General features: G+C 53.8%; 2 protein-coding genes across 2 annotated transcripts in view; both read left to right on the top strand.

Moving 5' to 3' along the window:
• Positions 1 to 2,461: 2,461 nt before the first annotated feature.
• Positions 2,462 to 8,702, top strand: AQP2 (aquaporin 2 (collecting duct)). Its single transcript, XM_011964704.1, has 4 exons — positions 2,462 to 3,674; positions 6,649 to 6,813; positions 7,139 to 7,219; positions 7,917 to 8,702. Exons 1-4 carry the CDS (start codon positions 3,315 to 3,317, stop codon positions 8,124 to 8,126), a joined length of 816 nt encoding a protein of 271 aa, XP_011820094.1. The 5' UTR covers positions 2,462 to 3,314; the 3' UTR covers positions 8,127 to 8,702.
• A 2,947-nt stretch (positions 8,703 to 11,649) lies between these two features.
• Positions 11,650 to 13,636, top strand: part of AQP5 (aquaporin 5) — a 6,383-nt gene continuing 4,396 nt past the window's right edge. Inside the window, exons 1-2 of the mRNA XM_011965158.1 lie at positions 11,650 to 11,698; positions 13,400 to 13,494. Of these exons, the coding sequence (XP_011820548.1) occupies positions 11,650 to 11,698; positions 13,400 to 13,494 (144 nt within the window). The remainder of the gene's footprint in view (positions 11,699 to 13,399; positions 13,495 to 13,636) is intronic.

The raw sequence follows: 13,636 nt of genomic DNA, 5'->3' as shown, positions 1-13,636 counted from the left end.
CAAACTTCCGACCTCAGGTGATCTGCCCACCTCAGCCTCCCAAAGTGCTGGGATTATAGGCATGAGCCACTGCGCCTGGCCCTCATCTTAACCATTTTTAAGTGCACAGTTCAGTGGCATTAAGCACATTCACATTGCTGTGAATTCATCAGCAATTTTTGTCATGTTCTAATTAATAGTGCATGATAGATGAATAGATTTCCTAAGACACAGCATAGTGGCCATTTTAGAAAAAATGCAGCCATCCCTTCAGGGGAGCAGAGCTGCCAGCCAGAAGCACAGCCAAGCCCCACCAGCTTTGATGGGAACACCTTCTTCCTCCCTGGCATGAAGGGCAAATGCAAACACAGGCACGAGCTGGGTCACTGTTGGCCCCTTCCTGTCCTCCCAGACTAGGGGCCAGATCAGAATGTGAGTCCTGACTACTATTGTAAGCTGTGCGGCAGGTCACACTCTCTCTGGAATTCATGTTCTTATCACGGCAACTAAAATCCATGGGCAAGATGATCTCCAAGATCCCATCAGGTTCTAAATGTATGATTGTGTGGCTGAACAACCACACAACACACACACCACAAACATATGCAAATTCGGGTTGGGGCTTTGTGGGCTCCAAGGAGAAGCTGTCATACCTATCCTGGTGTATTGGGAAGCAAGAGATTTTCACCCGACTGGGTTAGCGGCGGTTCTTCCCAGAATCAAGGGTCAGTGGGCCACTCCTCAAGATCGTGAATACCTTGACAAAAGAAGGAGAGACCAGAAAGGGTGTGCGGCCCATCCCAGAGCACACAGCAACTAAATGGTTGGGTGTGGATTTAGAAGCCACTGTCACAGCTTCAGTTCACATGAGGCCCAAAGAGGTTTTCCAGGGACCCTGAGACTCAGTCCTGAACTTGGCCAGTTGGGGTGGACAGTATGTCCGAAGGTCAGGAGAAGTGATACATGAAGCCACAAAAGAAAGGAGTAGGCCAGGCGCGGTGGCTCATACCTGTAATCCCAGCACTTTGGGAGGTCTAGGCAGGTGGATCCCAAGGTCAGGAGTTGGAGACCAGCCTGGCCAATATGGTGAAACTCCATCTCTACCAAAAGAAATATAAAAATTAGCCGGGCATGGTGGCGTGTGCCTGTAATCCCAGCTACTCAGGAGGCTGAGGCAAGAGAATTGGTTGAAACTGGGAGGTGGAGATTGTAGCAGCAGTGGGGAAGGAATATTCCCTGGGTGGGGGCAGAGGCACACCCAAGCCAGACCCCTCTGAGTCCTTGTCTCTTCCCATGTGCAGAGTCTGGAGGTGGGTCCCAGATGCCCTTTATATGACAGGGATAGGGGTCCCCCTCTCCCTCGATCTTCTCCCAGAGGACCCAGAATGCCTGAAGTTGGGAGGGATGGCTGAGGGAAGAGTGCTAGGGTACCAGGTGTCTATGTGTCAGGTCAGGCGCTAGGCACTGGAAATACACTGGAGAACAAACCCCACAGGAATCCCTGCTCTTTTGGAGCATCCCTTCTGTATGGGTAATTTTTATTCTTTCTTCCTCCCCTTCCTCTTCGCCTTCCTCCTCCTCCTCCTTCACAATAGCAGGAGTCATGAGTCCCCATACATATGTGTATGATACATTCTCAGTTGCAAAATACTTTCCCGTTCATTATCTTACTGCATTCTCAAAACAACTTTATGGGGTAGGCATCTACACTCCCACTGTCCAGACAAGGAAACTGAGGCACAGAGTGTGGCTCGGTAATGTGGGGTGTGGCAGAAAGCTCCAGACCAGGCTCAGTCCCAGCTCAGCCACTAACCTGCTGGAGCACCCTAGATGAGTCACTCCCCTCCCTGGGCCTACACTCACCCCACATCCCCATGATACAACATAAAGCGGTCCACTCCAGTCTCCAATCTCTCCCAGATTTCTGTTGCTGGGACTGTGACTTGCCCGGGGACCTGCTGGACAGGAGCTAGGGCAGGGTGCAGAAGCCCATCCTTCTGTCCCCACTCTGAGCCCAACCCTGCTGTGAATCCCCAGGAGGGGGAGCGAGGCTGGAGGGATTAGGGAAGGGCCAGTGAGTGGGGCTGGGGAAACTTCTAGAGTTGAACACCTCCAGGACCCCAGTAGCCACAGCGGCATTGATAGCAGGAGGCAGCACTGCCCAGATGCTGGGCTGAGTGGGCACCAAGGCCAGAGAGCTGCTTATCAGCCATCATAGCCGCCCCGAGCCTGCACAGCTCACTGCCCCACAGAAATGTCTTTCTCCTGTGGCCAGAGTGGCCCTAAGCTCCTCAGGGTTCCTAGGACCTGTCACAGCTTCTGGGACCCCAACACGTGAGTGTGCAAAGACCTGTTCTCCTCAAAGTGTAAATAATACTATAAGGAAGGGCTGATATTCATTGACCACCTACTGTGGACCAGGCGCTGCTCTGAGCACTTGACATACATTGTTTCATTCAATCCAAACCCCAATCCACTAGGTCAGTTTTATTCTTCCCATTTTACAGAGAAAGACAAGAAAGGTTAAGTCACATAGATGGAACAGGCTGATGCCAGAATGGACACCCTCAGCTTCCTCAGCCGCCCCCAGGTTGACTCCATCACCGAGGGCCAGGGTCCCAGTGCCCCCAGGCTCTAGGAGCTGCTATTTGGCTGGGGCTCCCCGGAGAAGGTGAAGCTTAATGATTTATGGGTGATTAGCTGCAAGAATGCAAACGCAGAAGACACAAACCTTTATGCCCTGGAAATCTGTCACAAGCCAACCAGTTGTTTTCCATCCCTGTGAAGCAGGAGTAATTGGAGGTCTGACAGAAGAACTTCCCAGTTACCAGAAGGAGCAGCACTCACGCACTCTTAGTTTTGTGTGAGGTATTGCCCCTGCCTTGGTCAACAGTTCGAGTCGGAGAGAGGGGCACTGGGCACAATCCCCACCAGAGGTTCCCATTCACAAGACCCCGTGGGGGCTGGGAGAGGCCCTGGGGCAGCAGCCCTGGGGTAACCAAGGGAACAAACACGGAAAACCAGGGACGTCAGTCCTTATCTGGAGCTCATTAAATGGGGAACATCAGTCAGCTGTGAAGGCTAAGATAGGGTGATAGGCACGTGGGTGGGCTGGGATGGGGCATGGGGGCAGACGCCGCCATGGAGAAGAGGTATTGGCCTCAACGACTCCACCTCCCCACCACGTGCCCAGATCCGGGATGGAAGTACCCTATAAATGCCCACAACCCAGCCTCCCCAGAGGCCTTGAGAAAGAGAGCGGTAGAGAGCGAAAGAGAGTGCCCAGAGCCTCCTGGCCCTGAGACAGCCCGGCCAGCCACGCAGGACTCCGCAGCATGTGGGAGCTCCGCTCCATAGCCTTCTCCAGGGCCGTGTTCGCAGAGTTCCTGGCCACACTCCTCTTCGTCTTCTTTGGCCTCGGCTCAGCCCTCAACTGGCCACAGGCCCTGCCCTCTGTGCTACAGATCGCCATGGCATTCGGCTTGGGTATTGGCACCCTGGTACAGGCTCTGGGCCACATAAGCGGGGCCCACATCAACCCAGCCGTGACTGTGGCCTGCCTGGTGGGCTGCCATGTCTCCTTTCTCCGAGCCACCTTCTATGTGGCTGCCCAGCTGCTGGGGGCTGTGGCCGGAGCCGCTCTGCTCCATGAGATCACGCCAGCAGACATCCGCGGGGACCTGGCTGTCAATGCTGTGAGTAGCCACAACTTTGCCATCCACAAGGGGCAGATCCTGGGGAATCCCTTGTAAGGGATGAGATGGGAGGGATGGGCTCTGGGTGAGGTGGGGAGAGAGATGGAGACAGAGGCAGAGAGACAGAGAGAGACAGAGCCTGGAGTCAGGAACATAGCCACCATAGGAGGGTCAGGATGAAAGGAGCAATGGTACCAGAGCAAAGGCAGGATGCAGACAGACTGCAGGCTTCTTCCACCCTGACCGTCGTGCAGGAAAAGCCTCATCTGGGTTTCTGTTGGACTCAATGCCTCCGTTATAGTGAGGACCAGGCTGTAACTCAGCAGGGGTTAGTGTCCCAAGCAGACATGCTTTCCAAGCTGCGGGGAGCCTTGGAGTGCTCATGACAGGGTCCTCAAGAGAGAAGAGGGGCCCAGCCTTTCTTCTGCTTTGAGGGTTTGCAGGCCCTATGGCAGGTGCTCCTTACAGGTCAGGCTCACACCATAGCCCTACAAGCAGCAATGGGCATACTTCCTTCTCCAAACCCTGACGAGGTCCCCGGAGCCCATAAGCTGGCTGCTGATTACATGATACAGGTGCTAACTGGGCCCCGTGGGCCCTTCGGGAGCTGAGGGTGGTGCCACAGTCCCTTCCCCCATGTCCCACCCCCTTCCCCTCTCAGGTCTGTGTGGGCCCTGTGAATCCAAGAGACATGAGTGTGGAGGAACGACCTGTGCTCCCCACAGACCAACTCTCACTCTGTACCCCCATCCTAAGCCAGGACAGCAAGTGCCTCTTTTGTGCCTCAGTCTCCAGTATTTCCTGGCCTGTTCCATCCCTGGGCCACTGGACAAGAGTCCTGATGTCTCTGACAAGTCCTGCACAATCTCTGTGGCCACCCGCGTCTCTGCACAGGTAGCCCTTCCTCATTTGTGGGACAGGGGTATCCCAGTTAGGGAACTTCTCTGTTTTGTTTTGTTTTTGAGATGGAGTCTCATTCTGTTGCCCAGGCTGGAGTGCAATGGTACAATCTCAGCTCACTGCAACCTCCACCTCAAGTCATTTGCTTGCCTCAGCCTCCCGAGTAGCTGGGATTACAGGCATGTGCCACCATACCTAGCTAATTTTTGTATTTTTAGTAGAGACAGGGTTCACCATGTTGGTAAGGCTGGTTTCGAACTCCTAACCTCAAGTGATCCACCCGTCTCCACCTCCCAAAGTGCTAGGATTACAGGTATGAGCCACCACACCAAGGTTCTGTTCTTTAAAGAGGAAAATGTGACAAGGTTGGGGGCCAGGGGCCAAGGACAGGCTAGGTGGGCAAGCAGAGGAGCGGGCTCTTTTCCTCTGAGAACAAAATTAGTTCAGTTTACAGCAAGAAGAGGTCCAGTTAGACTGAAAAAGGAACTTCCTGAGAGCATGACCAGGAAGTTCTTCTGTAATAGCAGGGCACTGGGAGTGAGAGGCCATGGGAAACATGCAGTCCTCCTCCTCCATCATTTCACAACTGACTGGGGCCCTCAGAAGAGAAAGGTCTGGGAGGACTCCTCCATGCCACTTCTCAGCATTTACCACCTTGAGGACCTGGGGAGAACCCTGCCTGGATGTAATGGGGCAGTGGTGGGACCAACTTGCCCTGAGGCTAAAGAGAGTCAGATGATCCTCAAGACCATCCCATGTGTCCTTTGAGGACACTAAGAGCCAGCCTGGCCACCAGGAATTTAATCATTGACATGCACCTGCCCTGTGCCAGGCCAGCTATCATCTCATCATTGGTACAATGCTATAAGGGAAATTCTGTGGTTCCCCCCTATTGTGAGTGGCAAATTGAGGCTCAATAGTGAATTGATCCAAGTCACAGAACCAATAAGTCATTTCCAGTCCTCCCACCATCCTCCAGAATCTATTTTGTTATCCCATTTCGCAGAAGGAGAAACTGAGGCCAAATTAAATAGTCTCATGGCAAGTCAGAGGCCTCTAAAGTGTCTGCTTCCAAAGCTCTTTTCACTGTCCTCTAGAGACTCTGCATTGGACAACAACAGGAGAGATTGAGGTTAGACCCTAGAGAGACCCAAGGGTTCTGACCTGATGTCTCGGACCCAGGGGTGGGGGTTCAGGGCCTGGAGAAAGAGCGTGGGAGCTGAGAGCTGTCACTGTTCCACCCAGCACGGTGCCCAGTCCCAGAAGGCAGGGCGTAGGGCACAGGGTGACAAAACCCAAGGAGAAATCCAGTGCTGGGTGTGGCCCAGTTATGAAATCACCTCTTTACTCAGCCCCGAGTTCTCTCCTTACCCAAGGCAGGGTCTGCTGAGACCATGGGCAACCTACATGGGTGTGGAGGCATTGTCCGACACAGCTCCGGGGCCCTCACCCCAACCTCCATAGGATGTGCTGGGAGCAAACCAACAAGGCAAAGCTGAGGCCTGAAAGGCAGTGGAGAATAGACAAGGGTTAAGGAAAAAGGTGTATGGCGGACTCATAGCAGAAAGGGGCACACTAGGACCATCCCCTAGACCCAAGTCCTGTCCCTGGGAGCCATTTGACCTCAGGAAGACAGACCACGGGCCTCTCACTGCACCAGGGTCTGATGGTCTAGAGAGAGGGGAAGGTCTTCCTGCTAACCAGTCCAAAGCTTCCTGAGGCCGTTGAAACCTCTTCCGTTCTTGTTCTTCAGGAAACAGAAATTCTGGATCTCAGCATCCTTTTTCTCTCACACTGAAGGATCCCAACCTCACCCCCCAATCTAATGGGCTACAGAGTCAGTTTTCCTACCTCTGGCAGGGAAACCACGGGCATCCTGGGGGATCATGGGCTGCCTTTGGGCCAGGGCCCAAGAAGAAGGGATCAGTTGTTCCAGCTAAGGTATCTGGCAAGCCCAGGTGTTCTGGTTCCCAGCCCAGAGGCCCCCCTGGTGCCTTGACTGCAGGTGGACAGGAAGATGGAGCCAGAGAGGAGAGTGTGCTCAGTGTTCCCCTACCTGCCTGTTTGTCCCCAGCTCAGCAACAGCACGACAGCTGGCCAGGCGGTGACTGTGGAGCTCTTCCTGACGCTGCAGCTGGTGCTCTGCATCTTTGCCTCCACCGATGAGCGCCGTGGAGAGAACCCGGGCACCCCTGCTCTCTCCATAGGCTTCTCCGTGGCCCTGGGCCACCTCCTGGGGGTAGGTCATGGCCATAGGTTCCAGCCTCCCTGGAGGAACAGACACACAGACCACTCCAGAGACAGACACAGAGACCCCAAGAGGGACACATACACAGAACTCTCAAGAGGAACAGACACCCCAGAGGTTTGACTCCCAGATACCCCAGAGGGACAGATATCACTCCAGCCCCCAAAGAATACAGAGCTCTTTAAATAAAACGTGAAGTTAATTGTCCATCACATGGGTTCCCTTTAGGCTGAGGTCAAGCACTGCAGTGCGGGACAAGGACTTTCTGCCCTGTCCTCACCTGCCTTCTCTCTGTGATACCCTCCTCCCACTGCAGATCCACTACACCGGCTGCTCTATGAATCCCGCCCGCTCCCTGGCTCCAGCTGTCGTCACTGGCAAATTTGATGACCACTGGGTAATGGCTGAAACCCACTGCCCTCCCCTTCCCTAAAAACCCATTTTAGAGGGAGAACAAGAGCTGGAATAGCATGGGATTGGGGCTCAGCAGCGGTACCTCAAACCCTCCACACTCCTCCTGGTCCTGGGGAGCCTTGGGTTCCACCCCTCAGATCTGATGCCAAAGACTCAGTTTCCACAACTGTGAATGAGGATGACAACAGCTTACCTCACTGGCTTCTTGGGAACAGTAAGTGAGGCTACCGGTGTAACCCAGATAATGTAGTGTCTGGCACTTAGAACTCTACAAGTGGTAGTATTTGGCACTTATCTAGTGCTTAGAATGTGGTGAGCCTTGTTCTGAGTGCCTTGCAAACATTAACTCATTCAATTTTCACAACCACCCTAGGAGATAGGCATTCTTATAGTGAAAGGCACAGAGATATGGTAAGTAACTTGTTGAAGTGCACACAGCATCTAAGTGGTGGAATCAGGATTCACACACAGGCAGTGGCTTCAAAATTCGCACCCTTAACCTCGCACTGATAAGGCTTCCCCAGCAGCTGGCGTTGTCGTTGCTAATTACATAAATAAGCATTTCACTAGATTAATGGCGGGGAGGAGGGGTGCGGCCGCAGAGTGTGCCACCGGGGCCTGCGGGCTCCGCGTGCCGGTGTAGGCTCGGGTGCCAAGCCACTCTCTCCGCTCGCCCCCAGGTCTTCTGGATCGGACCCCTGGTGGGCGCCATCCTGGGCTCCCTCCTCTACAACTACGTGCTGTTCCCGCCAGCCAAGAGCCTGTCGGAGCGCCTGGCAGTGCTGAAGGGCCTGGAGCCGGACACCGACTGGGAGGAGCGCGAGGTGCGGCGGCGGCAGTCGGTGGAGCTGCACTCGCCGCAGAGCCTCCCACGGGGCACCAAGGCCTGAGGGCCGTCAGCGGCCTCTACGGCCCCGATGGACGCGTGTGAGGCCCGAAGCAGAAGGGCCCACCCCGTCCCTCCTCTCCCCCAGGTCTGAAGTTGGCCCCCCAGCGCAGAGTAGCTGCTTCCTGTACGTGCGCACGTGCGCGCCGAGGCCAGTGCTGTGAGCAAGCGTAGAGGAGGCTGCCGGAGGGAGCCCTGAGCCTGGCAGGCCCCCTGCCCCGAGGCTGTGAGCAGCCAGTAGTGGATCCTCCAGCCTTTTGCAGGGAACTGGGAACTTGGGGGACTGAGCTGCGGAGGGAGGCAGGTGGGTGGTAAGAGCGAAACTCTTGAGAGCCTGCACCCAGGTACCGGGTGGGGAGTGTACAGACCCCTGCCTTGGGGGTTCTGGAAAGAGTGCAACTGGTTTTATTAGTGTGCAAGTGTGTTCATCCCCGAGTTCTCCTTTGTCCTCACATGCAGGGTTGTGCATGCCCCTGAGTGTGACCAGGTTTGCCTACGTTGGTGCAAGTGTGCACGGCTGGGGAATTCTCACTTCCCCTTGCACCCCTTCCTCCCCAACCTGCAATAAATCCACTTCTGCAGTGGATAAGTGTGGGTGCCAGTCATCCTCAGGGGAAGGGAAGGAGGCCACTTTGAGAGGGCTGAAGGGAGGGCCTTGATTTCCAGCTGCAATCTGGCTTCTCCTGGAAAATGTCCCCTACCTGCAGCGCTGGGCCCCAGCGCTTTGGTGACCAAAGATTCCCTTTCTGTGGTGAGGGAGAACCTCTCCAAAGAGGAAGCAGGCATATGAGTGTGCACACCTTCACGTGTGTGTATGCTGTGTGTGCCAGGACCCCCGTCTCCAGGGGTGCCCCAGATCCAGAGATTAGCCTCCCACTTCGGCAGAGAAAACAAAAGCCCTTTGTGGGGCCCGGGGGCCTTTGTCTTGGGAGAGGGGGAGATTTGCAACTAGATACTTCTTGAAAGGAGACACTCAGTTTCCCAAGTCAGCCCTCTTGCCCAGCACACACCTATGGCTGGCTGGGCAAGGCACTCAGGCATGCAACCATGGGCACCAGGCAACACCCCTTCATCACCCATCTCATTCTCCCCAGTCCTCGGGCAGCAGCTCCTCCGCCCCAGGAACCTCTGTTCCTTCTCTCTCTGCCTCTCCACAGCCTGTGATTCCCTGCTTCTGGCTCCTACCACTGAACAGTCATTGTGGATAGAGCAGCCTGTTGCGCTCAGGACCAGGGAAGGGAAATGACTTCTCCAGGCAGAGGCAGATCTGAGTCTAGAACCCAGGCTTCTAAATTTCTAGGCCAGTATGACTGTTCTCAAATGAGATTAACCGGGATTAAGTGAGATGACGCATGTAAAGATGCTGTGTAAACTGTAATTCTTAATACCATTAACACGCATTACTAGAATCATTTTCATTATTTCTGCTTCCTGGGGGAAGGATGCAGAAGGAGTTTGATGCTCAACATCCCTTACCTCCTTTCACTGATGGCCAAAGCAAAGGAAAGTCCTGGGAGCCTGCAAGATCCAGGCAGAAGGAGATGGGTTTGGGGCTGGCCCCATCCTGGTCCAGCCTCTTAACCTCTCCTTACCCTGCATGTGTGCCCTATCTTTTCTCCCACCTCCTTCCTCCCACCACCCAGCCCCATCCATTCTCTCCTTCCCTCTCCAGCCTGCTGTATAAGTAATATGTGGGTCATACCTTGAACCCCCCATCCTCATGCTCTCTGTGGCCTCCATGCCTTCAAGACTTCTGTCTATATCTAGCTCACACTGCACCAAGCACCCACTGTGCACCAGGCACTAAGTCTCTAGCCTCTTTCTCCCTTCTGCTTCCATCCAAGAAAGACAGTGTATAAGGAACATCTCTGTAATTGTGTCCCCTCTGATCTATGCTCTTTACTGTCTTCCTTGACCAAAGTTCTCTTTGAGGTCCAAAAAAGGCTGCCCCAGGCCATAGGTGCTATGGAGAGGACTCTCCCAAACCCCCATTAGCTAGTGACAGCCACTTGGCCTCACTACCAGAAGAGTGGGGGAGTCAGAAACCGAAGTGACCTCCACAGCTGTCCTCCTGGCACCTGAGTGTCCTTGCTCTAGAGGTTCAAAGGCAGCAAGGCAGTGAGCTATGAGCCCATCATGGATGTGTCTCAGGCACCTTGTCCCCACCCCACCTACCCCAACAAACTCCTCTAGAAGAAGCCAAGAATTTATCTCTATGTCTGTTTCACTTCTTGGATTGCATCTCCCCCAAAACTAAATATGAAATCCCTACCACTTCCAGCTTCTATTGCCCATTGGGGTCAGAGGTCAAAAAAGGATTCCAAGTGATGGAACTCCAGGGGTGAAGGGAAATTGGCAGTTCCTGGCATCTCTTGTGTACCAGCTGCTGTGCTGGGTGCCTTGCATGCAAGGGTTCATCTAATCTTCCTCAAACTTCTGATAGGTTAGGGAAGGACAAAGGCCCCCAGCCATAAAGGGTTTTGCTATTTCCAAAGCTTCCCCTTATCGTCCCCTGTGATTATCTCCCAACCCTGTGACAAAGGTAGAGCAAATATTGTTCTTCCCATTTTACAGGTTCAGAAACCAAGGCTAAGAGACTGGTCTAAAGTCTCACAGGTAGTGTATAGTGGAGCCAAGACTTGAACTCAGAGCTTTTTATGCAAAATCCCATGATTTTTCCACTGAGGCAAATCCTAGGCTCCTCCTGGGAGGCCCTTGCAGAAGCCAGAACACATGGCTGGACCTTTCCAGCCCAACCCACTGTCTTGCAGCGGACAGAGAACCTTGGCGAGGGCAGCAAGGTAGACAGGACAAAGAACGTGGGGCTGGTTTCTGCCCTTGAAGAGCACCTGGTTAGTCAGAGAACAGAGATCACTCACACCAAACCATACAGGCAGGGCAGCGTGGAGACAGGTGGACAGACCTCCAGGTCCCCAAGCTGGGCACAGAGAAGGTTGTGAGCTGTCCCATACTCCCACTTTGTGCCAAATGACGTTGCACCTGCAAATGGTGCTTCAATGTTGTTTTGTATCTTTAAGCTGTGATGTTGTATATATACGATGCCTCCTAGCTAGACTGTAAGCCCTTTGGGGACAGGGCTGCTTTCAGTTCTTAGATGGCATTCTCCTATCTACCTTCCTTCAACTGCTCTGCATATAATAAGCACTCAATAAATGCTCATTTGCCAATAAGTAGTGTTCTTCCACAACGTGGCAGTGGTCAATACAAACACAGTCCAAGGTACCAGAAGACAGGCAGAACTCCCTACCATTTCTACCCCAGCCCTCAAGTTCTCCCAGGGAACTCAGAGGTCCCCATATCAGGAGAGGAGGGGAAGGGCTCTCCCTGAGACATTCAAATTCCCCCTGCCACCAATGGGGAGACCCATCTCTCAACTAAGAAAGGTCCCGGGCATTCCTCTGGAGGTGGCAGGGCAGGGCCTGAGTGCTTGAGCAAACATAATTCCAAGCCATAATAGGAGTTTATTGTGATGACTTGGGGACAGAGGGACTCTAGTGGTTAGAGAGATGGAGGGGCCTCAGACGCAGGCCTGGGAAACAGAATCAGCTGCCCAATGTGAGTAACCTTGACAGATGAAGTCTCCTTCTTTGGCCTCACCAGGCCCACTTCTGGTGACCAAGTCTGCGTGGCGACCTGTAGTTCCTATCTCAGGTCACTGTGTGACCCTAGGCAAGTGACCTCTGAGTCTGGGTTTCTTCGTGGGTAGCTTGGAATGAAATCACACAGTGGAGGCCAATTATAATCTCTAACTTTGTAGATCATATTCTGAATCTCTAAAATGGCAAGAACAAGGTCTTGGCCTTTACAGTCCCTCATTAGCTCAAATCTTCAGGTTGGAGCTTTCCCTGGTAACCTAGCCTCTTGTGAGCACTTGTGAGCACTTGAGAGATGATGAGAAAGCAAGTGGAAGGGTGCAAACTGGAGGCAAGTTCAGCAGCGAAGGAGCCTGGCCCCCAATGATCTCTAGGGTCATCAGGGTCATTGTCCAGCCCAACCCCCAGACCCAGAAGAAAATCCTGCATACAACTGGCATGATTGGCTGGGGACAGAGCGCTGGGACTCATGGAAGAAAGGACAAACGGACCTCTGGCCTTAAGAGGAGAGACTTGGGGGAGGAGCTGCTCCAGCAGGAAATGCCAGAACTGGGCAGGAACAATAGCGGGGTTTCTTTGGCCCTTGTTTTCTTTGGCATCTTAGCTGCCACGGAGCCCAGAGCCCACTCTTCCAAGTCCTTAGCATTCCTGCAGGCTCCTCCCCTCAGCCCTGCCTGACTGACAGGGGAGGCACCTGTTCTCTACTCCCTCTGTACCCTCCCACTGGACTCTTCCCCCAAGCTTAGCACCACACTAAACCCTCAAGGGGCTTTTAAAATTAACAGTCACAATGTAAGGAGACTTTACTAAGCCTTATTCTGTGCCAAGCACTGTGCTAAGGGCTTCTCTAACACACATGGGGATGGAGGTCTTTAATGCAGCTCCTCTCCCGGGATCCTAGGGGTCTTCCCCCTCCTCTAAGCCCCGGAGAGCCCTCCAGCCTCATTCCCACATGCCCGACCTGGAGTGGGTGGGAAGAGGGAGGGGGTGGTATGGAAGGAGGTAGCAGGTCACAGAGGGGCTATAAGCTCAGAGGGAAGGGAGATGGGAACTGGAAGAAAGTGTCACCCAGACCAGGGGTAGAAAAACTTGACTTTGGGGAAACTGAAAAAGACCACATGTAAGACAGAGACATGGAAAATGAGGTAGAAACAGACAGAAACAAAAAAAAGGCACAGAAACTAAGAGGCAGAGGAAAGGTGAAAATAGCCAGGAGACAGAAACTGCAGGATGAGATAAATGAATAGAGAGAAAGAGACAGAGACACTAAGACAGCAAAAGGCAGGAAGGAAAAACAGAAAATGAGAAGGTGTGAGAGAGACAGAGAGAGGGAGAGGTGGAAAACAGAGAGACTGAAATGAGAAAGAGACCTACGGAGAGAGACCGAGAGGAAGAGGCTGGCAGAGGTAGAGGGACAGAGACTAAAGACAGAGACAAAAAGAGAAACAGGATTTTGCAAAGACTGACTGGCAGAAACAGATTTCGAGGGGAGAGAGACCAAGACCAAGTGAGGGTTTGAAGGAGACTGAGGGGAGGTGGAGGAAGAGAAGGAGAGTCTTAGATCCGGGGTGAGGGGCTTCTAGCAGGAAGAGGGGAGACGCCAAGACCGCGCTTGGGAGGTCAGTGGTGCGCCTCTACCCTCCCTGCTCTCCCGCTCCCATAGTCTCAAGGCCTCGCCTCACACCCCCCTCCCGTCAAGTCGACAAGGGGAACCCGGCCTGGGAGAGGGCGCCTCCGGGGGTCCATTGCCTAGTGCAGGTACTGCCCAGCTACCGGGCGTCGAGGATTGCAAAGCATCGGGGCAGGCTGGCACGGTGCCCACTTTTCCCAAAACGCCAGCCTTCCAAGCCCAGAAGCTCGCCCGGCCCAGGCCGGGAGCGGCCCACGACGGCCGGCCGGA

The sequence above is a fragment of the Mandrillus leucophaeus genome, unplaced genomic scaffold (genome assembly GCF_000951045.1).
Source record: "Mandrillus leucophaeus isolate KB7577 unplaced genomic scaffold, Mleu.le_1.0 Scaffold118, whole genome shotgun sequence".
In the NCBI taxonomy this organism is placed as follows: domain Eukaryota; kingdom Metazoa; phylum Chordata; class Mammalia; order Primates; family Cercopithecidae; genus Mandrillus; species Mandrillus leucophaeus.
Note: the sequence above shows the minus strand (reverse complement) of the source record. Positions and strands in the feature narration are given on the sequence as shown.

Bases quoted from the DNA above. Each gene is read 5' to 3' on its own strand.
- AQP2 (XM_011964704.1), top strand. From the start codon at position 3,315: ATGTGGGAGCTCCGCTCCATAGCCTTCTCCAGGGCCGTGTTCGCAGAG. The intron at 3,675-6,648 runs GTGAGTAGCCAC...GTTTGTCCCCAG, and splicing joins GGGACCTGGCTGTCAATGCT to CTCAGCAACAGCACGACAGC. The intron at 6,814-7,138 runs GTAGGTCATGGC...CTCCCACTGCAG, and splicing joins CCCTGGGCCACCTCCTGGGG to ATCCACTACACCGGCTGCTC.